The sequence below is a fragment of the Porites lutea genome, chromosome 1 (genome assembly GCF_958299795.1).
Source record: "Porites lutea chromosome 1, jaPorLute2.1, whole genome shotgun sequence".
Lineage (NCBI taxonomy): Eukaryota > Metazoa > Cnidaria > Anthozoa > Scleractinia > Poritidae > Porites > Porites lutea.
Genome location: NC_133201.1, coordinates 26,313,798 through 26,341,297, shown reverse-complemented (window position 1 = coordinate 26,341,297; position 27,500 = coordinate 26,313,798). Strand labels below are relative to the sequence as shown.

General features: G+C 39.5%; 3 protein-coding genes across 3 annotated transcripts in view; 2 read left to right on the top strand and 1 right to left on the bottom strand.

Moving 5' to 3' along the window:
- LOC140926911 (uncharacterized) overlaps positions 1–5,753 on the top strand; it is an 11,665-nt gene extending 5,912 nt beyond the window's left edge. The window contains exons 5-8 of the mRNA XM_073376588.1: positions 356–552; positions 3,009–3,137; positions 4,078–4,233; positions 5,472–5,753. Of these exons, the coding sequence (XP_073232689.1) occupies positions 356–552; positions 3,009–3,137; positions 4,078–4,233; positions 5,472–5,753 (764 nt within the window). The remainder of the gene's footprint in view (positions 1–355; positions 553–3,008; positions 3,138–4,077; positions 4,234–5,471) is intronic.
- A 2,458-nt stretch (positions 5,754–8,211) lies between these two features.
- LOC140947135 (uncharacterized) lies at positions 8,212–21,872 on the top strand. Its single transcript, XM_073396226.1, has 5 exons — positions 8,212–8,317; positions 10,636–10,679; positions 16,252–16,517; positions 17,275–17,509; positions 19,267–21,872. Exons 2-5 carry the CDS (start codon positions 10,637–10,639, stop codon positions 21,537–21,539), a joined length of 2,817 nt encoding a protein of 938 aa, XP_073252327.1. The 5' UTR covers positions 8,212–8,317; position 10,636; the 3' UTR covers positions 21,540–21,872.
- Positions 21,873–22,246: 374 nt separating this feature from the next.
- Positions 22,247–27,500, bottom strand: part of LOC140947143 (galactose-3-O-sulfotransferase 2-like) — a 6,420-nt gene continuing 1,166 nt past the window's right edge. Inside the window, exons 2-4 of the mRNA XM_073396236.1 lie at positions 24,829–25,077; positions 23,475–23,919; positions 22,247–23,005 (exon numbers count right to left, since the gene is read on the bottom strand). Coding sequence (XP_073252337.1) covers positions 22,319–23,005; positions 23,475–23,919; positions 24,829–25,077 — 1,381 coding nt within the window. The 3' untranslated portion in view covers positions 22,247–22,318. The remainder of the gene's footprint in view (positions 23,006–23,474; positions 23,920–24,828; positions 25,078–27,500) is intronic.

Sequence of the window (27,500 nt, the reverse complement as noted above, 5' to 3'; positions counted from 1 at the left end):
TTCATCAGTATCTATATAATAATTTGAATTTATTGATGGAATGTTCTGAGTGTATACGTGACAAGCCATTCGTTTTTTGCCTTTTTGCATACGGTTCTTGCATCCAATTAGCATATAATGTTCTTCTCTTTTTTAATCAATGATCATAGACCTGATTTTTACATTCAGTTAAACACAGATTTCGCCTAATGTATCAATCAGCCCAAAATTGGCTTGCTAGTTAATTTTGGTAACTTTCGATCTCTAAAATTTTGTAAAGTTATTTACAATGCATTAAAAAGCTCACATGACTGCGAGCTATAAACAAAGGACCTATCAATCATTAAAGACCAATCAATTTTATTTCCTCTCGTAGATTACACGTTCTTGAAAAACCACCGAAAACAACACGATCACGTGACAGGCCAAGGTGTCTTGTGGATATATGGGGACTCATTGAGTTATTACTTCTACAAGTCACTTACCCAACCTGGTAGGCTGGTTTGTTCGACAGTGTTCAAAGACTGTAATTGTACATATAACTGGATATACCCCAAGACACTCTATGAGCTAGTAAGTATACTACACGGCTGTTTCAAATACCAGTTGAATCCATTTTTCTTGGAAAAATTCAGTAACGTAAGTCGTTCACGCGGTATGGGCTCCTAGTGAAATTTATTTCCAATCACCAGCATGGCCGTGAAGCCGTTAGAACGTGAAATACGCTTGGAAAAGCTACACTGGATCCGGGGGTTACTTAGAGCAAGCTTGGGTGGTGGTGTGTCGCCAAACTCTGCATCCTATTGACGAAAAAAATCGCTCATTTCGCGACTTGTTTTATTTAATAACGGCTATTCGTTTCGTTTTGTATACAGAATTAAAAGAGGTTTGAAATTAAGACAGAATCCACCAGGACATTGAGTAATTTTAATTTTCAGTGGACAAAATCCTTGTACCAGAATAATTTAAAGAATACTGCATTCTTTGTTACATTTTTCAAGGGCTAAAGATGACATTAGTCATCTGTAATAACACCAAAGAAAATTGATGCATGAATATCAAATTTCACAAGAATTGTGAAAACAGGTAAAATTCTGAAAACTTCATATTTTAGATGTCATTTTGTGAAATTTGAAATTCATTTTCCCGGGCTCCCATCGGAAGTTTTCTTTGGTGTTATTACAAATGACTAATTACATCTTTAGCCCTTGAAGATGTAAAAAAGAATGCAATATTAAATTATTCTGGTACAATGTTTTTGTCCACTGAAAATTAAAATTATTCAGTTTCCTGGTGGATTCCGTCTTAAATTTTGTTTTTTGTTAAAAAAGAAATGTTGACCCTTTTTTGGTGGTGTTGCTTGGTGTTACGGAACCATTGTTGGTTCGCTTTTCAGGGGCAGATCCAGGATTTTTCTTACGAGGCGGGGGGGGGGGGGGGATGCACCACTAAGGAATGGCGCCGTAACTGACTGGTGACGTGACGTGCCGAACTACCACTTTTACGGCGTTTCACATAAATTCTTCAACCTCGTCTCATGTTTTACTTCGGCTCTAATAAACCACATAGTTTTTTTTTTGCATGTCATCTCGGGGGGGGGGGGGGGGATTCGCACCCCCTGCACTCTTCCCCTAGATCCGCTCCTGCTTTTGTTTTGGCATGGTTATTGTTTGGTGTCTCATCAAACTTTTGTATTACGTCATTTTTTGATCTGCCCCGTACGCAACACCAGGAAAGTACCTTCTTTGGCAAAGCTACTTCTTTTTAGTACTTCTGGTCCAAAAAGACACCCTATTACAAAAATATATGAACACCTAAGCTTACTTCTAGATTGAACTCGTCTATAGCTATCCACCCCTATTAAGCTTGAACCACGACCACTTTTTAGAGTCCAGAAAATTCATTTTTCTTTACAATTAGTTTCTTGGTAATTATAGGGAGCTGAAGCAACAACGCCGGGGACGGCAACGAGAACGGCTAAAAAACAGTAGGTCTAGATTGGCAAAACAACAACTTAGCATGTGCATCACGCTTTTTCGTACATTTCTTTACCTTCACTACACGACTACTACGTGAAAGTGCCTAATTCCACGTTTTGTGGGGGACGTGAACACAGCAGAAAGACTTTCTTTTTCTTTTCCTTAATTTCGATACAGTCTTTCATAATCAACTCCAGGAAAATTTGCAAACATTTGACGAATTGAACTAGATGGAATAAGCACGATAAAGTTTGAAGCAGCGCGTATTCACTTGTGAAATGACATTTTCGTTGCCGTCCCCGTCGTTACTGCATGCTTAAGTTCCCTAATACCTAAATCGTTGATCCTAGACAAACAGTCATGTTTTTCAATTCTTGAAAGACGTTAAGGGTGTAAGATATGTGCGCCGGCGACACTATCTGGTCGTCACACCCACACTGCTAACGTGCTTCCAAAGTCTTGGTAACTTGCAGTGATTTACGTTCCCGCTAAAAAGAAATCAATATTACGCAGTCTCCCTTTATGATTTTGAAATCACAAGATGATGTTTGAGCGTATAAAGTACAACCTATTTGACGAACATAATAAACCCACCCCCCCCCCCCCCCCTCCTACCTTTCTCCTCCGCCCTCACCTCCCAACTCAATTAAATACTCTAGTAAATGACTAAGTGACACGAGTAACTCTAAAAAACCCTTACGTGCAACTACGCTGACTACATTTCAACCTCGTTCACAGGGATCCTTTCGACTTGTTCGCGGGAAGATGAATAGATCACCCCGGTAAAGAGGTTGTCTACATTTTTAGAAATTCATGGACCAATAGTATTACGCTGATTATATGTAAAACGCTTTAGCACATTGCCTAAACTGCCGCGAAACATCCGGGAACTTTTCACGCGCGCCGGCTGTAAAATTCAAACTTAGTGAAAGAAAAAAACGCGTGATAACAAAGAAAATGGCAAAAAAGCGCCCACCACTAAATATATGTAAAATGCTCTAGCACAGTGTCTTTTATTACTGAGAATAATTCCGTAATTTGTTGTGACAGACAGAAACATGTGGTGAGATGAGCTTACAAGTGCCCAAAGTTTTGAGCTACTTCCGTGATGTGATCCTTAGGAGAGACATGGATAGAGATAGTGCATTATTGCTGAACGCTGGTGCGCATTACGTCAAGGTATTTTCACTGATAATTTTCGCCTGTTACTTTTATATGAAACTGGGATATTTAACAATTATTCCTCGAGCCCGACTGGGCTCTGAGTCAATAGTGACCGAATGGGCTATTGACCATACGGACGAGAGGAATAATTGTTTTAGTAAAATCCAACAAGTTGGTCAAAAATATCGACGATAGAAATATTTTAGCTAGTTAAAGCTAGACTTTAATCCTTTTTCGCCGCCAAAAAGCCCGCGGTTTTCGCTACTAGTGGGCTATAACATATAGCCTAGTAGTAGCTCAACCAATTCGAACGCAGGTTTGATAATAGACCACTAGTTGGATTTTACTAATGTCAGATATCTGCTTTTCATCAAATTTTACCGTAGGTGAGATCGGTAGAGCCATATGATGTTGTGATTTTGCATTCTTACTGCGTAAGAAACTTCATTTAAGTTTAAAGTTTTGCAAACAAACGGCGAAGAAGTGTTATTTTCCTTTCGTAATTGTTGTTTCGCGACAAAACTGTTTTATCTTTTAGCTCGCCCGCATCATCATGATGGGTACCACTTGGAAAACAAAGAGTAAAAAAATAGATATACTGGTAATTTATTGTAATTTAATTATTGTTTCAAATAGTTCAAGCTTAGTGAAAGTCTTGGAAGAATTTAGTTAAGATGGTGGACATATAACTATATCACCCTAATCAGAACAATTTAATACGATCAATTTTCTATTCTTAATTTGGGCTTGGTAATCGCTTATATTGGTCATAGTCATGGATTTTGAACAGAGATGTTATCTATACGGGAACCTTTCTATGAGAAATGAAAAAATCAATACTGGAGCTAGGTACCGAGTTTTTTTTACGATTAGATCTAAGAACCACCCCTCCCCCATTTTTGCTTTGAGCAAGCTGTTTTTGTTTTTCTAGCTATTAAATTTATCATCTATTTAGACGACCAGTTTTCAAAGCTATAGAGCAGTGATACTGGCTTTAATAGAAGAAATGAAAACAGAGTACAAGGGAAAGCCGGTATGGAAATCGACGACAGCTATCCACGGACAAACTGCTGACATCATGGGTGCTTTTCGCAGGTTCACAACAAACCACGTAAGTACTGACACCATGTAACTGTGACCACATAACTAAGTTAACTAACTAAGTACGAGAAAATCAGACAATGGGTCTCTTTGAAAAACCCTCAAGGTATGATATTATTTCTAAAGTGATTGTCTTAAACGAGCTATTCCTTCACCAGGGGCACCAAACGTCAGTTTTTGGAAAATATCTGTTCGGAAGACGATTTGAGATCTAGAATTTTCGGAACATTTGTTGTAAAATTTCTTGCTTGCTTGTCTCTCCCTGGATTTTCGAACATCTAAAAAATGGTATAATTGCCCATTTTTAAAGGATTTTTACCCTAAAAAGGTCACCTAGAATTTTCGGATCCTTTTTTCTGGCAGTAATTTTCGAAAAGGTAAGTTTTGATCCCTACAATTTTCGGATCACCAGACTTGCAGCTAGGAAATCCGAGCGGATGAAAAATTCTTAGGGGATAAAAATATGCCTATATCTACCGTTTAAATACTCAAATACGTTCGACAATGCTATGTTTAAGTGATTTTGAACTATATTCTCCTTGGGTGCCCCTGCTTCACGAGGGGTTAAAGGGGTTACGCCACCAGGATATTGCTTTTCAGGTAAATCAGTTCTGTGCTGAAGTCATTACCTAGTGCCTTAACCCATACACAAAATATTCCTGTAGAGTTATGAAGAAGATATCAAACAATTTCATCACGGGTAGTCTGGTGACTATAAAAGTTTTACAGGCATAGCTTTAAAACTTTAAAAAATTGGCCCATTTCAAACTTCAATCTATGTCCATTGTTGCCGTCCGGAGCAACAGACGACAGAAAACAGTTTAGATGCCTGAACATAGTCTTAAGGTGATGTTTCACGGGACGATTCGCAACGACGATTTTTAGCGCAACACAACGTTGCAATGCTGGAACAATGTTGTAACCATTCGAAACAATGTCGCAACAATGTTGCAAAGCTGTGTTGCGCTAAAAATCGTCGTTGCGAATCGTTTCGGATAACATCACCTTTAAGTAACAAAAATGTATCATTTTTTAAATTTAATTGACGCAAAGACAAGCTTTAGCTTTTTAAAACGATAGCAAGCATCGTGAGGATTCGCTACAATTGACAATTAGTGCCTCGTCCAGGGAAGTGAGTGAAGGAGTGTTAGTTCCTCTTTGTGCTTCACTCTACATAACCACTGTCTGTAAGTTCCGGCCGTGTGTTCTCCTTTGCCTTTACTTTATTCACATTTGTTTACATTTCAGAGAATTCAACTCTACAATGCCTTCGCCAACTCAGCTATGTGTAAAAACAATATCAGTGTGTTGGATGTGTATCCTATAAGCGACTCATATCCTCCAGGAACAATGGATGGGATACATTATAAAGATGAAGCATTCTACCCGGTAATAGACCTTCTGCAAGAATATTTCTCTTCATCACGAAGCAAAGATATAAGCCCCACTCACGTGCCGCTTAATACGCTAAATACACCAGTTTCAAATTCTAGGCCAGTTCTAACAAAAGTATTGGCAAGTATAAAATAATAATAATAATAATAATAATAATAATAATAACAACAACAACAACAACAAGTGAAAGAATAGTTTTTTTCTACTGACATTCCATAGAACTCGCCTTTGCCGAACCGGATTTCTACATTCCAGGGCCACACCTTGGCCAATTTGGACCCAGTTCATAAGGTCCAACGTAGAAGAGGACTTAATGAGGTTTTGACCCCAAAGCATTTAGCCGTCATATAACGGCAAAAGATTTAATATAAAAATAAAAACAAGTAAGAGACCACTTTATTCCACTAACATACCATAGGATTCGTCTTTGCCGAACTTTGTTTCTGCATTCTGAACCTTAACTTCGGCCTTCAGTTTGACTGTTCTCAAGACCCAACATATTATAGAAGAGAATTGAATAGGGTTTGAACCCAAAGCCTTTAGCCAATATAAAACGGCTACAGATTCAATCATTAGGCGAAAAAACAAAATGAAACTCTTTTTTTATTTATTCATCTTGGCATATTTGTCATTTCCGAAGTGCAAAATATATCTTTTTAATTTCTTAGAAACAGACACGACATTTTCCGATAAACGCTCAAGAACTTAAGTTAATAAGTAACTAAGACAGCACGAAACAACGTTTGAGTTTCAAAGACATGTTCCCGATTTGTTTACGTTGACTTTGGCGTTCACGTCAGAGCGGCGCATTTTCCCGCCCTTCTTTTACCAGTGAATAGTGGTCTCGACCCAGACTTTGCGCAGACATATTCGAAATATTCGTCGTCGTCCTTTTCGTCATCCTTGCTAAGTCTTGCTTAAGGTCCCTATTATCCATTGTCAGTTCAAGGCAGTTCACAAAATAGAGGAATCATATTAAGTGCTGGGGTGGCAAAGGGCCGGTTACTTATAAAAAGGGAGAAAAAATAAGTAAACGAAACATTACATAACACTTGAAGCAAATACAACACATTTAAAAATGCATAGAGATGTTTTCACTCTGTTGAAATTAATTATTTGAGAGAAAAAGTACGAAATGAAATTTGTGCGTGTGTAATAAATACTCGGCAAGTCTTTATACGGAAATCTTACCGCTCTGTGTTACTAACAACCTTAACTTAAACTGATGATGCATGTTAGTATATTCACTCCGAAAGGTGTCTTCAAAACTCAAACGTTATGTCGTATTTTTTAAATGTAGTTCCTTCCTACTGCTGAGGAATTTTAATAAAAAAGCATAAAATGTAGGTATGTTATAAAAGTGTTATTAATAAAATTCTATTTATCTTAATCAAGGACGATTTTTTCCAGTAGACTACAGGAAACTCACCTGTGCTTGAAAGTATCTGCGGCATCCTCAGTGTAACTTTAAAGTAACAGGTCACGACACACTGCCTTAACAATTTCATTCTTGCGAAGCAAATTTACCATTTCAGCAATATTAAGATAACACGTTGCAAAGTCAAGGTTCTGATTAAAGGCAAAATAAAAAATGAAGAAAGAACCGTAAGGCTGATACAGCTGAGCCGGAAAACCTAGGCAAACAAAGGAAAACGAAGGCAAACTAACAATCAAATGCAAGGTTAACACCCAAAACGCGGTACAAACCCTCGAAAACTGCGTTTATTTCTACTAGGTCGACCAAGTCCAGTTTAAGCCACAGGCTTCATTTGTTCAAGAAGGCGAACAAGAAAAAGTATGCAAATATGAAAACTACTTTAAGCGCTATATGGTCTTTTTTAGCTTCATTCAAGGAACTGCGTTTCTCCCACATGTACGTTAGTCTCCCTCGCAGCCGTTTTTTGGATGTTACGCGACGCTCCCCGAAAACAGCTGCTAGGGAGACTACATGTACGTTTGAGCATATTTTTTTAAGCCCCATGATAGGGTTTTTGTATGAACCTGCTGAAAAAAAGGCTAATGCCCCCTCTAGAATTTCTTGAATTGCCACTAGAATTGGCTTGCTCAATAAAAAAAGACAGCTGTTACTGCAGGTGTATAGTCACTTCATTAGCAGATAGATGTGAAGGGTGAAGATTACAGAGCGCATGACCCTGCTTCATCTCTGTCGTCAGGGACTGTTATCTCTGGGCGCTTTTCACTTAGAAAAAAAACCCGGAAATTTCGGTGGTAGGAAAAGTGGAATTTCCGATTGGTAAAAAGTTGTTCCATTTGGTCGTAAACCCGGTACGTGGCGCGGTGCCCGACCGTGGACCTGGAACTGGTACAAACTACGAGAAAGGTAAATGGAACACGACATTCCGTGCGGAAATTCCAACCGGGAAAACGGGACCACCTTTTTAGATTTTCCACTTTTTCTGGGAATTTTCCAGTGGGATGAACCGACGAAACGTGTTCCATTTACCGCCGAACCGGAAATTCCGGAAATTTTGACTAAATAGAAAGCGCCCTCTATTTCCCATCAACTTTCCATCACTGCACCCTGGAGAACCCGGGGAAAAATGTTAGCTAGTGCCCAGTTCTCCGGACGAAGCCTCGTTTGCACGTTTAGTTCATGTCGACCGAAGTTGTCTCTTCGTTTGAGCAACAACTTAGCTTTCTTTGCTTCCTAACAACTTCATTTTCGCGGTCTCCGTAAAGTAAGTACACTGTTTGTTACCTTCTTTATAATTTAATTTTTGTGTGCTGTTATTACGTTTCTGGTTGGTGAAAACGATTTAGATTCAAGACTCTGTTGACACCACACTCAGAACTCTCTGAGATTCTCGAATTGTTCATTCAGTTGTTCAATTCGTCGTTTCTTCGGTTATTCTTGATTCTTTTGGGGTCGATATGTAAAAAAATATATACTTATGTATAAATATTATACGATCGCAATGTAAAGAAACGAGATTTTTGTTGCCCTAGATGTACACTGTAGTCGAGCGATGCAACTGTTGCTCGGTGTGTAAGACTTGAATGCGTGCAAGCTTATATGCTTATGTTTATTAAAACCATGGGGTAAGAAATGTTAAAACAAAGCTCAGACTTCCAACCTTTTGAGTTTGTAAAATCGGGATATCTTTTAATAATCGAAGATTCACGCGAGCGCCGAAGGGGCGAGTCGCTCGGGAGGTCTGGCAGCATTCTTCTCTAGAATGTTTTGAAATCTTGTTCCTCTGAAATGTCATTTCTAGTGTTCTGAGAGGGCAGTTTTTTGTCGAAAGTGTTAGCTAAATCGATTGTCATTTCTAAGCTTATTTTTATTTGCGTGGCTTTGCGTACAAATACTTGATTTCATTTTATATTTTGTGCTCTTTTTGACGTTTTCTGGACATCAGGATCAGTAAAGTATACTCTTGATCTGTTAAAATGTTCTTGTATAGATATCATAAAATTTTTCATGGAAGTATCAGAACGGATGTCAAAATCGGGATTTTTCCTATCCCGATTGCATATTGGTCGGGTTTGAGATTTTCAAGCAAAATCTACAATGAGGGACAAAAGTGTTGAGACTCTTCTTTAAAATGGCCCCTTTTTGAACAGTGGACATACCTATCCCCTCCCCCTGTGTTCCCCCACCCCCTCCCCCTAAAACCAATGTTGTATTTTAGACCCTTAAGTCTTTCTTTTACCATAAACAACATTGATTCAGGGATGGGGGGATTTACGGCATTTAAACAGAATGAAATTATAAATGAATGAAATTTTAGACAAGTGTGACAAATTATTTTGTCCCTTATGGTAGCCTGTGAACAAACGCCCCCTTGCCTCAAAGAGAAAATCAGGGAGAGAGACGTCTTTGTCATGCCCAGGGGTTTGAATAAGCACCAACAGCCAACGAAACTTGTGGGCTACTTTGCTCATAAAAGTCGCTACTTTTTTCCAGAAAAAAAAAGAAGCAACTAGTCTGAATAATGTTGTAAACAAAAAATACATCATAAAAATTAATCTGAATGAAAATGTAATAAGGATGTGCTTTCATGACGGCCCACTGGTTTTACGTTACGCTTTAGTCATGTGAACACTATATTTCAGTCTTTTTTTTTTTTGATTTTACACAGAATTATTTTGTTTACGTGCAAAAGTACATAATTTAGTTTTCATCATTTGTTCATTGCCTGTAGGAATTTATTGTGTAACTGATAAATTGAAAGTTGAATGAAGGCTACATTTTCTTGAATAAAAAACAGTCTTTTGTCCTCAATTTAGTCCCCAGAATGCTGAAAATTGCTTTTTAGGGCTTTGAAATTTCAAAACTTTCTGGAGAAGCAATACTTAATCAAGTATTTATGCTGAAATTGCACCAATCATGAGCACCACTGTGTCACACACATAGTCCTGCACAGCAAATCAACAACGTCGCCTAATGAAGACCCAGAGGGGGTGGGAGGCTACTTTAGCAGGAATTTTTAGGTGGAGATGTGCCGCAGTGACCTTGGAACCCTTACCCCATACCAGATCTAGTTCAGCTGAATTTTTGTACCCTACACTTTAGCCTGTGTTGAATAAATTTAAACTTGCCGATTTGTTTTTTTTATATTTTTGAGTGGCAATTCCCGTTTCCCTAGTATAGACTATAATCTTCAACCAAGTGATCAGTTTTGTGCAAAACAATACCCTATTCTAGACCCAAACTCTCTGATTCATATACCCTATCCCAGAGTAAACTGCTTGAAAACCATACCCTTCACAGTGGCATATACCTATAATAGGCCATAAATGGCAGCACCCCCCCCCTCCCCCCAGATGAAGACCAGTACTACAGTTGTAGCATGTGCAGTATACCAAAACATGTGCTGGGGTTTTAAGAGAGATCTGTTATGTGCTCTTCTTTCTTCTTTTTTTTCATTGGTTGTTTTAGACAACTCTTGACTTGACTTGAGAGACTGGTCTGCTCTTGCTGGCAAAGAATATATCTGTCATTAAGTTTTGTCTAAACCAAATTTTGTCTTTCTTTTTTTTCTTGACACTACAGCATGACATCAGAGGTGGCATTTTCACCTAATGATGACTACATTGGTGAGTATGTATTTTTGTACATTGTATACACAGTATTAAAATCAATTGACAATGTCATTTAACAAATCCATTTTTATACATGCAGCAATGTTTCATGACCCCTTCCTTAAGACCACTCAGTATATCTCTTTAAGCCTAAATATCCACATACAATTCTGTAGATTACTCTTCATACATTTCCTTAAAGAACTAAATGTAGTTGAGAAAATTTGTTGAACGATCAAAGCATTTTCTTAATTATTGATTTTCCCAACAGGTCTCAAAATTAATTTTTGGATAACTAACCCTTCGTGTTAGTGGGCGTAAATTTTGCTAACCAAGTTATAAAGTTTATGTTCTTGAACTTACATTAGAACAATATATTAACTACTGAAAATTGTGCTGATAAATGGGGAAAACTAAAGTACATACATGTATGGATGGATTGGTTCAAAACATTGTTTGTTTAGACTCATCGAACTGTAACCAGGAGAATACCTTTTTTAATTCTTTGTGAAAAATTATTCCTCCTCCTTGTTTTTGCTTTCCTTTGTACCACTTCCAGGGAGCATTCTGTAGTGTTCTAAACTGTACAGTTTGTTCTTTGTTGTTTTGCTCAATCATCCATTTTCTCTTCACAACTTTTGCGTGGCAACCTTTTTTGGCAAAAACTATCCAAGGATCTCTGCATCTGATCTGTATAATTAATAGGTTGCACAAACGAGCCACTTTCAAAAGAAAACAAAACAAACACAGAAATGAGCAAGATGGCTGAGGTTTCAGGGCGGAAAAACGTTCTGCGCAAGCTTCTGCGCATCCCTTATCGCAGGCTCAAGGCGGGCTTTTCTGTGTGTTGACTGTGTTCGTTTGGTGCTGGAGTTCTGAGTGAAATGCACGAGGTGCAAACGTTTGCTCCCTGTAAAGCATTTTTATTTGACATGTTTGCTTTTTTTTGATCGCTTGAAAATTACTTTGGATTCAGAACAACCAATGTTAAAGGGAAAATGGATCATTCCGTCAGTCTGAGGTGGAATAAAAGGTTTTGAACATTTCTTAAGAGGCGAGTATTTTTCTGATTCTGTATCTGATAATGAGTTGATTTCGCCGGGTTGAATTAAAACCCTCTCGTATTCTGTTATTAGTAGTTACGGTTACGTTTTTTACATGCCCAGATTTATTACCTTTGCAGAACCAGCTTTATCTTTGTCTTCAGTCAAAGAACGATATTGCTGACTTATAACGCATCAGAGTGAGCAAACTTGTGTGCTTATTAAACTTTCTTTGAAATGGAAGGCCAGCAAGCTTACTCAAGATCATTTTTCTGTTGCTTAAGTAATAATAGGCATAGTTTTTTTCATTTTTCATTAGATAGTTTTGTTTTCCAGTGCACTGTGAAAGTTTCTGTTCTTTATAAGAATAACTTTCTGTACCCAAATTTGCCTTTTCACTCGCTGTGAAATAGAGAACAACAACTGCCGGCAGTGACTTCAAAACAATTGACTCTTTTCCCGTAAACAATTGCTGCAACTGAGGCGAGCAAAACAACCCTTATGTCCAATTTTCTGTATTTTCTAACGATCAGCTGAGTTTAATTTGCTTAAACGAAGACCCTCGCATGGACCAGTTAAGCTTATTGAAAATAGCTAAATGGTGAATCATGGCTTGGCTGCCAAGTTGCAACTGATCTTTTGCTTTTAAGATCTTTAGGTATAGGTTGTTTTCGCACAGAAAATTCAATTCTTCATTGTCAGCAAGAAGTTTTTGAAATAATGTAACTTTAACTTTGTTTGAATTAAATCCTACTTACGCGTAGGTTTTTGACACATGTTATGCGTGTTCAACTTGACAACACAAAGCAAAATTTATCTGCGTGAAACGAGCAAGTTTAAAAAAACTATAGTTGCTTTGAAACCGATTTTTGGGAAGATTTTACTAGATAAAGATTGACCTTTTTTCTGCCCGCATATCAACGCAATAACTTCCACATTGAGGATTTTGTTTATATTTTAGTGATCTGCAAAACTACGAGTGTCCGATCGAGCGAGGGTTTTAAAATATCAGCTCGAGTGCAACAAAGTTCAGTGCCTTCAAACACATTGTGGGCAAGCGTTAATTTTTTTGGGCAAATCACTGTCCAAAGATATGTTGTTTTTGTGTCCATAGTGGAGCTCCCAACCTTATATATCCAGGAACTTCCTTATATGAACACATTTTGTGAATGCATCTTGAAAAAAATGGGACCTACGCATGTACATTTCCAGTACAACGCAAGGAAATTGGTGTCGTTAAAGTCCGTTTTACTATGAGGTATTCTTCGAGATAATTAAGTAACGACAAGGTTAAAACCACAGCTTGCAACTTTTGAAGAAAAATTGCCTGTTCTTTCCAGGTTATGAGTGGAAACATTTTATTTTTAGGCAATAAAATATTTGAAATCCCGCCATTTTTTAAAACCCGGCCAGGGGATCTGGGCAAAAAAGTTCACGCATGCTCATTACGTTTTTCCACCCTGAAGGCTGAGGTTCTATAATTATACTAAGGTTGTGTCCAGATCTCCTCATCCAACAAGACTGGTTACCTTGCCTCCTAGGAAATGCAAGCTTTTTGTGTTGTTCAATATCCCTTAGAACAACAAATAATGTTGTTAAAGATAGAAAACAACCTTATGCAAGAAAAAAACCTCATCAGCCTTTCAAAACTGGAAACTTTCGCAATTGGAAACTACTAATTGTTGGTTAATGGGTTGCCATTAATTTTGAGCCCTCTCCAACCTTTTTCCATGTTATATTTCCTTTTTTGTAATATTGTTAGGAAAAACTGAAATTGATTTTGGCAACACTGAGGTCTTAATTCTTTGTCGTCCTGTTGGGTTCATATTTTTGTGTGTTTTGCCTAAAAATTGGCTGACAGCAAAGGGTTAAAAGATTGTAACAGTGCTAAATAGGGTCCAAAATTATTTTGGAAGGTGGTCAGACCATTCGTTGGCCAGACATAATCTATGCTTGATCAAGTCCCGTTTCTGACTGGGTAAAATATAAGCCTGTAATTTCAAAACTATTATTTACTTGTTCTGGTCTTTGCTAGACCTTTCAAAAAGTGACTCAATAAAGGAAAATAGTCACCATGTTTCACTAAAATAATACCAGAATAGGCTCAGGATTTTATTTAGCAAAAAAGTTGACTAGTTACTGTATTTCTGATTGCCAAAGTAATGTGCTTACCTAACCATTGTTCACTTAAGGTTTCCCCCATAGCGTTTAACAAGACCCATGAGCCAAAAGTTTTTTTGATTAGTTTTGTTCTGTCAAACATAATAAGCCGTGACTGGTCAATATGACCAGTGAGTGATTTTTTTTTTTGGCTGGTCAAGTTGACATTCTGGCTTAACATTGTCTGTCGACAGTTTGTTATTTTGAACCATGGTTGTATGACCATTGTTTGTCAATGAAATCGTGTTTCTTTGGTTTCTGATATTAGTCCTGTTAGTAATAACTTCAACAAATGTCTTTAATCTCATTGACTCTCAGCGGCCCTGATAATGATTTCAGTATTATATCGTAACTATAACAAAATTCTCCAATCTGATTGGCTATCAGCTGTCCTTTTTTATCATTAAATGGGCAGTGTTCAGCTGTACAGTAATAGAATGGTCAAGTCACTCCCAAGCAATTGCACAGTAAATACCATCATATATGACAAATGTTCTTTTTTCAAACTTTTTCTTCTAGCCACAAACTCTCGGATGACTGTAATATATTGTGTTTTAATTTTAAAATTCCCCACTCCAGAAACTATAAGGGGAATATACAGCAGTAATGGCTGAAGGTACAAGCTTTTGGCACAACAATTTCTGGGATCGGTTGACTGGTCAAGTGTTTTTTATGATTAATGGCTGCCTTGAATACTATATTATTGACTAGTCATAATATACCTGTCCAGCAGAACTATCCCAAAATTGTCACATTAAAAGCTTGTAACAGTTTCTGGGGTGGTGAATGGTTTTTACAGATTTGTTATCCATGTAGTTATGATTAATTGGTATCAGAACTTCGTGTCATCTACATTCAGTCTGCAATCATACTCATGACAAAACAAGTTGGACTCCCACGAAGCAGTTGACCAATGTTGTTAATTTCTAGTATGATTAAATAAGAGCATAAAAAGTTGACATTTCAGCGTCATCATCTATCCCCAAACAGAGTCACTTTGCATGTTGAGAGATGGTTTAAGCTTGCAAATCAAAAGCATCTCATGAGGGCTGCAATGCAGAGGCCTAAAGTTCAATTCCTGTCCTGACTGCTAAATGGTCTTGTTCTCGATTAAAGTCCCAAGTACAGATCCTTGACCAATAGCCAACAGGTTTGCCTCCTGCCAGCAGGGATTCTTAACCTTGTTATGTTTCGTTTGAATTATTTGTTTCATTGTCCCAGAAAAGCTTCATAACAGGGGGTGGGGGGGGGGGGGGGGGGGGGGGGGGGGGGGGGCGGGGAAGATAATTAAGTATATTATTATATTTATTTATTTTAACTCACCTTTTGGCAACCTAAAATAATTATATAAATTAATGTTTAAAGTGGTCACCAAAAAAGTGCAATATTACATGTCTTTTGAAGTAGTTGAGCCATAATTGAAATGGCTTTCTATCTCTTCTCCATTATATTTGGAGGCATATGTTACATCTTAAGGGTAATGGAGGAAGTCACAAGGAAAATGTAGCGTAAATGATCATGAGTATTATTATTATTTTTGCAATTTCTCATGATTTTGCACCAACTTTAGACCAACCAAGAACACAAACTAATGAAACCAATATACTTTGACACTGTTTCAAACACTGTACACACATCATTAAATTGATGGCTTTCACTGAAGTTGTGGTCACACCTGTCCAATTCTTCTCTACTGCCATGGTGACTGAAAACAGTTGCAACTTGGAGGGATTTCAGATACAGTATAGCTAGGCCCCTTCTGACAGCCACCTGACTTTTGGGATAATAATATAAGAACCACTAAGAACATAACAATTTCTGTCAGTGACCAGTCTCCTATTGTCTATTTTTCATGGGTTATGGAAATGGGAAGGGTGGGCTGGGCTCCTAGCAAAGCATAGGTAGTGTACTTGTACATTCGCACCGGCGAATCCATTATTTTTAGACCAAACTGAGGCCTGAAGTGGCAAAAAAGACTTTTTGAAGACTGCCCCCAACCCCCCCCCCCCCCCCCCCTTTATCTGAAGGTCTAGATCCACCACTGATTTGTGCCAGTTTCCAGCTGTTGATTGGGTAGGTCTGTGCCGGTGTGCAACAAACGCAGACTGGAGACTTGCAGACTGGTAGGTAAACGAGGTAAGCGTTGTTGTGAATTGCTTTAACAGATTCCCTATCCTTAAACTTTAGTCTTCTAAAAGTCTAGTTTAGGGATAGGGAATCTGTTAAAGCATTTCACAGCAATGTTTACCTCGTTTACCTGCCAGTCTGCAAGTCTGCCTTCTGCGTTTGTCACACACTGGGTCTGTGCTTAGTAAAGCTGGTAAAGAAATGCGACTGTTATATGCAAGTAACGAAAGAAACACTGTCTGTTGTTTGATTTTTAGTCTGTGGGGACTGCAACAGATCCTGCATATTTGGTGACTGTCCTGACCATGGGCCATTAGAATGGATTGATGATCACCAGGTGCCACAGGGAACCCAATCTACATGTAGGGACAGTCTTCCCAGTAATCTTTGCTTGCGTCAAATGGGTGTGTTTGCTAGGGAAAGGATTGAAAAACGAGCAATGTTTGGACCCTTCCGTGGACGGAAGATACCTTTGAAGGAAATGAATTTTGAAGGGAGTGCCAACATTATGAACATGTGGGAGGTAAGGGTTAATTACACCATGTTTGATCATAGCTTTTTTAATAACTTGTGTAATAGGATGGTACATTATATACCTAATGGTCCCATGTGAAAGTACGTTTGAAAAGGTGTCATTTCATCCACAGACTCAAAGTGCAGAACTACAGCTGTACATACTCAATAAATAGTACCATGTGAAAGTACTGCTGAAGAGGTTTTATTTGAATTGTTACACAATAGTATTTCATCGACAGACTCAAGATTTAGAACTACATACCAAATAAAATAGTAGCATTTGAAAGTACTGCTGAAGAAGTTTCATTTAAATTGTCACACTGTGGGATTTCATCCACAGACTCAAAAGTTACAACCATACATACTAAATAGATGGTACCATGTGAACGTACTGCTGAAGAGGTTTCATTTGAATTGTTACACCATAGGATTTCATCCACAGACTCATAAGTTAGGACTACATACTAAATAAATAGTATCATTGTGAAAGTACTTCTGAAGAGGTTTCTTTTGAATTCGGTTACACCATACGTGTAGGATTTCATCCACAGACTCAACAGTTAGAACTACATACTAAATAAAATAATAGTACCATGTGAAAGTTCTGCTGAAGAGGTTTCATTTGAATTATTACACCATAGGACTTCATCCACAGACTCAAAAGCTACAACCGCCTTTCAAGACTGCATCACTGACTCTGAAAATGAAAGGGGTTTAAATGTTGTTCCAGTGCAACTTGTAACCTTCTGATGTTTGTTCGCCAGGTTTTTGAAGGTGGAACAGTCAGCTACGTTATTGATGGTACAGATGAAGATCACAGTAACTGGATGCGGTTTGTGAATTGTGCACGTGACGACAAAGAACAGAACCTCCTGCAAGTGCAGTACCGTGGTGAGATCTACTTCAAGACCCTTGTACCCGTGGAGGCAGGCAGTGAACTGTTGGTGTGGTATCAGGATAGCTGTGTCAAGCCTTTGGACGGCTCATCACACCAAACGGGTCAGTGAGTTGATCAGGTGTAATCAGGCTTTTAGCAAGACATTGAAAACTGGCCCTCCAGAAGGCATGTTTTCCCATAAAATTATAAGAGATTAAATGAATTTTCCTTGTATTTATTCCAAAAAGGGGTGTCCATAGGACAGCTAGACACCCTTCTGGCTACACACGGAAATCATCCTTTGACCACTCCGCTTATATGACCTCCCATATCGTTATTGAAGTACCATTCCTCGTTGTTAAAGTGCCAATAACCTAAAACTGTTTATCATGTTAACTGAAAGGACACATTTGTAGAAGAGATTCTTCGAAAAAATGCGTTTTAAACAAAATGAGATTTTTTAAAATAAAATTTTAACTCTAAATTTTTTGGCCTACTCGTCTCCGCTGATTACGAAACTGGCTAGTCTGGTACACAGCCGTTTTTAGTGTCGTCACGCAACGCTCCTGCCCACTGGGGAGGAGCGTTGCGTGACGACTCTAAACACGGCTGTGTAGCAGACTAGAAACTGGCAAGCTCATTTGTGAAAACATGAGACACAAACTCAGGAACTGAAGCGCAGGATTTTAAGCATGTTTATCCCTTCTCTGGGGTCGCCAGTGTTGTTGCTTCTCACTGCGACGCATCTAATTGGCTTGTTTTACGTTTAACAGCAATTTCAGTTTGTGAATTGGAAGAAACATTTCTAGAACTCCACACTTAAACACAGCTTCTTCGTTTCCGAGAGGTTTTGAGTGCCAAAGTGGGGCAAATATGAACGTTCCAAAAAAATTCCCCCCAAAAAAATCACGTTATGTTCAAATCGCAAATTTTTTTCGCGGAGGTTCTCGTAGTACATGTAATGTGTACTTTCAATAGGCAAACTTTTGCTTATTGTCACTTTAACGTAAAAATAAAAAATCAGTTAGTCCTTTTCTTGTATGAAATACTGGTTTATACCCCCAGATTTCTGGTCGTAGTAGAGTGGCGTACATTCAATTTCTCCTCACACTGCTTATTTTCATAGAGGGTCTGTGCTACCCCTTGAAGTCTATGAAAAGCGTTGGAATCAAATTGTTGATTTTCCAGGGCGTTTGAAAAGTAATTTCTGCTTAAGTGTTCGAAAATTCCTTGCATTTTTTTCTAGTATTATATCAAAGTAGTTTTTCGTCAGATAAATTGAGCTTAAATATGAAAACCGGGGACTGATAGTTTTGGATTAACATTCCTTGAAAAGTCAGTTAAAGGCGCTTTAATACTCTTTGCAATTGAACAATCACAACGCCGCTCGAACCCTGACTTTGTTTTCCTTCAGGATAAAAATAGGTCAGAGAATGGCTAAAAGAGAGGTAAAAGCGGGGTGGTAGTTGTGGAGAGATGTCCGCCATAAACTGCCCACATACTCCTCCCTTAAGCCAACATTAACGATTACTGCTCACTTAGAGCAAAATGTTGGCTTAGGGGAGGGGTAGGTGGGCAGTTTCCCAGAAACCTAAATTGATCCGATTTGATGTTACTTGTGTATAACATCCCTGTGGTGGATCCAGGGAAGGGGCTCGGGAGGCGCCCCCCTCCCTTACTGTTAGACCAAACTGAGTCCCGAAAAGCCGAAATTGTTTTTTTTTTTTTTGAGACCGCCCCCCTCCTTACCTCAGGGTCTGGATGACCGCCAACCCCCCCCCCCCCCCCCCCCCCCCCCCGTTATCTGAAGGTCTGGATCCGTCACTGCATCCACACCACATAAGATTGCTTTAACAAATTTTTCTTTTTTGATCGCCAGGTCATGATTTTGTCTGTGATGTGTGTAAATTGGAATTTTCTGGGCCAACCTTTCTCCTGAGGCACAAGTCTGTTCGCTGCCCTGGAATAGCTCAAGTACCATACCTTGTACATCAACCAGAGTCGCAAGATAATGGGACATCCGTTAATGGAGACTCTTCGACACATTCTGTCGGTCAGACCGAGTCATCGTACGTTGTTGTTCACCTAGAGCCCAATGCTAATGAAAACCATGTAACGAAAATTGATACAGTGGAGAATTCGCCTTACGTTGTCGTACATGTACAACCAGCGCCTACAACCAGCTCAAACAATCTGGGAACCGGGAAGCGTCGAAAACGGATCCTCGCCGGTGATAAGACAGCCAACGCATCGAAACAACCTAAACCAGTAAATACGCGACAACGAGCCGCTGTGAATAGAGAGAAGGAAGCCAAGAAAGTCGCGAGCAAAGCTCGTTCGACTGTTGATGCTGTTAAGGAAGCTAACAAGGTCGGTAGCAAGGGACGTTTTACAAAAGCTCGGGGAAAGCGGTCGTCGAAAGCCCAAACTGTTAAGAATGCTGCAGCCAATAAATCATTGACTCCTAAGAGAGCTAAAGAAACAAAACGAACTTCAACTTCTAGTGCCTCGAGATCTCGCGGCGGAACTGTTAGGAAGGTTAAACAGAATGGAACTGTTCAGAGTAAAAGTGCTGCGCCAACAGAATCAGTCTCGTCGAGTACTCGGGAGGAATCAGGTGACGCAAAGAAAGATGGGCAGAGAGCCACGGACGGAAATAAAGCTTTAAAGAAAACGTCTGGAAGAAAGGCAGCGTCCAAAGGCGCGAAAACAAGAAGACGAGAAATTCAAAAACAGTATGATAAATCAAAATCATCATCTTCTCGGAAAAGGCGCAGTGAAGATATGGCAACAGCCGAAAGTGATGATATAAGTATTGAGAAACAGAAGCAAACTGCTGACAAGACAACGGGTAAAGAGAATAACGCCAAGGCCTCAGAAAAAAAGGGAAGATATATCCCAGCGAAGAAACAGAAGGCGCCTGTTTTAAAGGAGAAGCCTGCGATAAAATGCGAGATTTGTCGAAAGAATTTCAAATGGAAATCGCAGCTTAACTACCACATGCGATGTCACACATCTGAGAAGGAGTTCAAGTGTCCTTTTTGTAATAAAGGTCTGTCGCAGATGTCCTCTCTTAAGCGGCATTTACGCGTCCACAGTGGAGAAAAGCCTCATCAATGTGAGGAATGCGGTAAGCGGTTTCTGGAGAAGACAAGGCTGATATATCACCTAAGAAAACACAGAGGGCAAGAACCGGAGAAAAAATACAAGTGTGGTTTTTGTGATAAACGTTTTACATTGAACGCTAATATGAAAACGCACGAGCGTACTCATACTGGAGAGAAGCCTTATCCTTGCCCACAATGCGGCAAAATGTTTAGGCGCAGCTCAGATATTTCGAGTCATCTACGAAGCCACACCGGGGAGAGACCCTACAAGTGTTCCCATTGTGCCAAGGCGTTCACGATGATCTCGCATCGCAAGCGACATGAAATTATCCACACAGGAGAAAGGCCGTTTAAGTGTGATATTTGTGGTAAAGGGTTTACTCAGCCAAACTCGGTTAAAGCTCATTTGAAGGTCCACGCTAGGAAAGAGGCTCTGGCTGAAAGCCGAGGCGACAATGCCGTGCAACGTCCACGAGAGAGCGTATCAAGCAATGGTGCAACGGTGCAGACCACTGATGAAGCTGATGAAGGTGAATCTAGGGGAGAGATTGCACAGAATAGCGGTGCGGAGCAGATGCAGATAGACAACGCTCCCGGCCTGGGATCGACTGCAGGGACTAGTGCTGTAATAACAAGCACTGAAACGCTGTCCAGCACACAAACAAAACCAGTAGGTACCGAACGTTCACATCAAGGGGATGATGATTTAACGCAAGTAGGTATTCAACATCAAGGTGCGGCGAGCCTTTTGTTGTTGGGAGCGATTCCTGAAGGACAAACGGGACTCTTCAACTTGAGGAACACTGGAGTATCTGAAACAGCGGCACAGAGCATTGGAGATCACTTGCAGTTAAGTTGCACTAATGCCGAACAGTTTACTATTGTAAGTTCTCAGGTGAATGCAGGATTAATACCGCTGCCCTGTATTCCCCAGGTCGGCTTTGACTGTGAGAATGTACCGTTACAGCTGGATCAAAGCGGTGGACAGAACCACGTCCAGGTTGATGAAGGAGAAGAAACCGCATCAACCCTTCTCGCACTTTAATTTGCCTTTCCAACATTCGTAACTAAGTTCGGAGCGCCTTAGCAGTGTTAGAAGTTAAACCTGAAGATTTTTCTAATTACAAGCCACACTGTTCGTTTACGTAGAGCTTTTTGCGTTAGGAATAAATTCGGCATTACCGCCCATTACGGAATTCTGCCCATAGATCCGCGTCGCCCGTAAAATCGCGGGTGCCACAAAAATTTGCATTTACTAGCGACACGTTTCTATAGGCAAGATTTCGTACGGTTTTGGACCTTTTGCAAGTTAGATTCAACTGTTCGTGTTCCGTTCATAAGGAACCACCTTAACAGTATGAAGTTAAAGACGCCTAGCTGTTCAAATGTATTTCCGTGTAAACTGAACGAAAATTCGTCCAGTGCCATGTGAACGTTGTGAACGTTGACTTAGTAAAACATCTCTCAGGCGACAATATGGAGGGTCTCTCGTGGGATCTCAACGAATACGGAGAGGATGTTAAAAATTCTCCCTTGTCACCTTAAGATTGGTATGTTATGCGGTGCAAATGTTGCAAAAAACCTTTGGAATACAAAAAGCATACTCAATTTTAATTATATTCTTCAGCGTAGACTTTCAGATCAGACAGAGACGCGTTTGTATGCCTTGGACTCGAGTCTGCCGGGCTTCTGTTTTTTGTTATCTTTTTGTCGTAAAGACTCAAGTAACATTCCCTAAAAGAAATTTCGAATAGTGAATTTAAGGGACTGGCACAACCCGAACTTTAAAATAATAAGATTAAATATAAGGTTTTTACTCTTAAGTCATCGCGTTGAAACCACGCTCGCTTCTGTCTCGTTTCTGTTTAACTGAACTTCATTTCTTTCCTGTGCATGCCCAGAGTGTATTCTATTTCTATTCCCATCCGCAGTGTTGTTGGCGGGCGCGGTCATTTTAACATTTTCCATCTTTTTCCGGAAGTAGTGTATATACTCTATGTCGTTAAAGAGCATCTTTTCGCATAAATATCGATTATACGATGAAACGTTCGGATTGAGAGTGATTTTCTCTACATTTACTGATCCAAACCCAAGACAGTCTCGTTCCATTTCTTCATGTTTAGATCTAAAATCGCGAAGCTCCTCAATAAATTCTTTTCCTTCAAAGTGAATTTCATTCCAAAGTGTGTCGTTAAAATATTGATACAACATGAAGTCAGCTTTATTCCATCGCTGAATTTTTTCCTCAAAGCCGCTGCTCATCATTTCGTTTAGCGATGGTTCTCCATGACGTTGATAATGAAATTTGAGATACAAAACATCATCGAGTTGCCAACAAAGTTTTCTCTTCATCAATACAAGAGATTCATCCAAGTACTCATAAATTAACACCAGAGTGAATTTGTCGTCGATGTCTATAATTGCGTCTTTCACTACTTCGGGTTTATGATAGTCTGTCGTACGAAGACCAAGGTCGAAGAACATTCCATTCTTGATGAGATTCAGAGAATCCTAAAACAGTAACAAAGGATACTGTTGTTACCGTGATATCAAATTGACCAACTAGTTGGAATAAAAAAATTTTGGCTAGTTAAAGCTAGACTTTAATCCTTTTTTGCCGCCAAAAAGCCCGCGCTTTTCGCTACTAGTGGGCTATAACATATAGCCTAGTAGTAGCTCAACCAATCAGAACGCAGCATTGATAATAGACCACTAGTTGGATTTTACTAATTCACTATATTCATGCACTTCCACTAAACTTCTTGTGATGCTTCTCAATAAATTAAAATTCATACTTGGCTCTGTGGCTTGGGGGAATAAAACAAAAGAAATGTATTATTCATATGATTTCTTTTGTTTTTTTTTCCCCCAAGCCTCGCAGCCAAGTATGAATTTTGATATATCGTAGTTGGTTTATTGTCAAAGATTTGTTGCGCCGTTTGAATTTGCGTTTTTATTTGCATTTTGACCATGACCGAACCTTAAATCTCTTGTGCTGGATGGCTCTAGTAATGTATTTGCCCGGATTTTCCAAGAAGACCATATGAGGATGTGGCACGCCCTCCATTTCCAAAACCTCCGCGAACTCTAGGTTACGGAATGTCACCTCGAAATGCGACATGGGATCGCGGACTATTGTAATAAAGGCGGTGCGAGGCGGCATTATCTCATCCATGACGTCACCATTAAATCGTGCATGATTGCAGAGTATATTGGGAAGGGCGCCATCAAGTAACATGATGTCGACGTATTTCCAGTGAAATCTTGATGGCCAATAAAATGTCGACAGACCCCCGCTAGGCAGAGCTACGCGCAGGCCCCGTAGATCAGCGAATCGATTGAGAATGTTGGTGATGACGTCAGATCCGGTGAAATGAGTCTTTAGAAGAAGTACGTTTTGAATTGGCTTCTTACAGTTTCGTATTCTGTGAAACGAAACCAAAGTATCGAATACATTATTTACATTACTACAATAATCATTTTGTACTCTCTTTAATTGTACCAAAAGGCTCCTATGATCGACGGTAACGTGATTTCTTAACCCCCACCCCCCTCCCCTCTAAGCAATTAAGAGGCTTATCGCTTTATGAAGTCCCTTCCCTAAGACACGATAATATAAAGTGAATGAAGGTCTTAATCTTAATCAACGTGATCGAACAAGTTTAAGACGTTTGTTGATGGTCCGGCCGTGATTTGAACCCGCCACCTTCCGCCAAGCAGTCCTACAATCCGTCAACTGAGTCAACAGGTTGTCCGTTAATTATAAGACTCCGTTCATTTGAAGAAAAGTTATCCCGGAAAACAGGGTCACCTTCCCAGTCGAGCCACCTTTAGTGAGCGTTTATATGACACAAAAGGTGACCCCTTTGCCCGAGCTAACAGCACTCACGCATGCTCTGTTTGTCCAGTCAAAATGCTTATATGACCCGGCTGGGCTGCCATCAAATAGGGGTGACCCAGAAAGGCGGCTCACCCTTGAAGAGGGTCCGCAAAAAAGGTCCTTCAATCCCGTAATCCCGACCCAAAATTTCGGGCACTCCCGTAATCCCGAGGTTTATGTTTGGCGTCTCACCTCCCGTGCATACTCTCAATCCCGAATCTCGCCACCTGTTGGCTACCCTCCTTGTAGCCGGAACAACGATTTATTTCTCATGTAAACAGTTCGCCACGTTTTGTAAGGAAATGTAGTAAAAGTTGGCTCACGCACCCACGGTAATTCAAGTAGCGGGTGACTATTCTGCCCAGGATACCTTTTCTCCGTATAAATGGGACCAAAGAAAGAACTGTAAATTATAAGACAGTCAGACAAATTGTAAGACAAAAGTCACTCTTACTTTCTGTTAATTTCTTTCTTTGTTGGCTCTGGGCCATCGTGCCACATCACATAATCGTCCACTCCTTCCAGCTCAAGATACCGCCCTTGCCCGTAGTCTAGTCCAGGATCCTGTGCCACGGATAACAGAAGGTCTTCCTTAGTTAAATTAATCCTTTGTTTCTCATGCATGGTTGAAATACTCTTTTCCACTGTCGTCCTGCTGTAGTCAATGTCATCTCTCCATGCCCATCCTTCAGCTATCCGAAATCTAAACTCGAAAATAAGTAATATTAATAGTACTGAGTGGAGTACGTACAATTCAGTGAATAATCGGGCGAGTAATTTGAAATCGGCAGAGCACGATTACCCCTGAATTATACGATACGAAGTCCTATTATCAATTAATTTAGTAAATAACAAAATGCCAGAATGTCAGTCTTGGAATATTTATTAGAGGGTCTTAATGGGGTTAACCGATAGGCGTAAAACGGCCAAAAATTTAGTCGATAGGCGTAAAAATTGAAAAATTTTAACCGTTAGCCGTAAATAGGGTAAAAAAAGTTAAGCGTAAAAGAAATTGTTCCCTAGATTTGCTACTTTTAAGGAAGGTACTAAACTCACTTATGGTTGCGTTTTTTATTTCGCGGCTAGTTTGGCTCCGTACGCACGTTAGGTAAAGCGCCTTTTAGGTGAAGACCAAGACCCATTTCCATTTCGGCCGCTCTCTCGGGGAACTTTTTTTTTTTTCTGTAGCGAAAGTGTGGCTTCTTGCTGGGGATTAATATTTGCGATTTTCAGGAGGTCGTGCCCTCGAAACACTAGTGAAACAACACGAAGAGATCTCACTGTTTGTAAAACAAGTTGCCGATAAACAACATTTCCCTGTTTTTCTCTGACGCTACGGTAGACATTGCCATGCCTAGTCCCTGTACGGCGTCTTCCCACGCAATTTCGGTCAAGGCATTTCGGTGGCGAACTCGATCGGACCACGTGACCCGAAACGCATTAGCCGCGCAAAATAATAAGGCCTACGGACAAGGCAAAACGGCTGACAGTGGTTCCGTACAGTCCTTCGCTACCATTAAAAACACTGGACACGGGAATTTTGTTATTGGCCGTTTTCACACTAGAGCTAGAAACGGATTATCCGTCTGAGACTAGCCTGTGTACAGTCTCCCCCTTTCCGACCGACACCCCCTCTCCGATTTTTTTTCTGAGGGGAAGGGGCGGTTGTACACAGGTTATCTGCAACGGATAATCCCGTCTTCAAACCGTCCGTCGAAGCTGAAGGATAAAGTCAGGCGGATTGTTCATGCAAAATTAAAACAATTCCATTTTCAAATTAAGACGTATTACCTATCTGACGCGAATCATCAAACGGATAACCCGTCTCACACGAATAATCCGTCTTTAGTGTGAAAACGGCCATTTCTGTTCTAATGAATGTTCGCGTTAGCGTTCGCGTTCGCGTGTGTGCTTTGCTTTTTCACAAAGATTATTTTTAAATTGACTATTGACATTTTTATGTGTAAAATAATATTAGAAGTGGAATACTTTATAAAAAGTATGATCTATCAAATGTTAAAATTTTTCAAAAGAATAGCTTATTTCATATCTCGAGATGATCCTTAGACCTTTATTTTGCTTTAAAGACACAAAAAATACAGGTTAATTAATATTTAACTTTTTGGAACAAAAGAAGTTAATTTTTAACTTTTTTGTTAACCGTAACTGAAAAAAATTAGCCGACAGCCGTAAAAGAGCCAAAATTTTAGCCGATAACCGTAAATGCCACCACCCCATTGAGACCCTCTTATTAATGTAAATAAGTCACTGGACCAGTTAGTTTCACCCATTTTTCTCTTCGAGTTGAAGCTGGACAGCTTACCTGGTCCTTATTTATTCATTGATTTTGATTGGTGAACATATGCTATGTAGTTTTATTTCATTGGCTAATGGCATTTGCTACTTGATTTCACTTGGTTCTTTGACTGTCCGATTTTGTCCGATTATAAGCTCCTGGTATATAGGACAGGTCAAACTGAACTGTTTTGGAGTTATAATAGCAAAATCAAGCTATAAATATGGGCTGTTAAGAACCAATCAGATTCAAGCATTTTAGTTATTTTGTTATCGACACAGTTAATCAGCAAAGCGCGCTGGATCATAGTCCGCCTCCACATACCGTAACGTTCCCAACGTAACGACCCCCCGAAAGTAGCGATCCTTCGAAAGTAGCGATAAAATTTCACAGGTATTAGCAAATGCCAAAAGTATTAGCGACCCTCCAAAACTAGCGACTTCAAAAGTGATTCCCATTCTTCCTAGAAATAACGGACAATATAATTACAACAAGCTTTACCAAACTGATCCGAGAATTACTATTTTTTAACAGTTATAATGATCTTTGACATTCCTTCATGTACAAATTGTGTACAAAAGGTACATTACATCCCTTTTTTAAAAAAAAGCTAATTTTCCTTTTGTCTGTTAATACTCACACCGTAGTCAAACAATTCTTTTGAATACCAATATTTAAAAAGCAATGACATGAAAAAAAGTTTCTTCAAATAAAAGTGTGGATATTTTCACAATTGTCGCGTTACGTACTATTATCGTTATAACTTCGTACGGCCCTTGTACCATGTACGATACACGTTTTGGCTACCCGAAAGTAGCGACCCTCCGAGA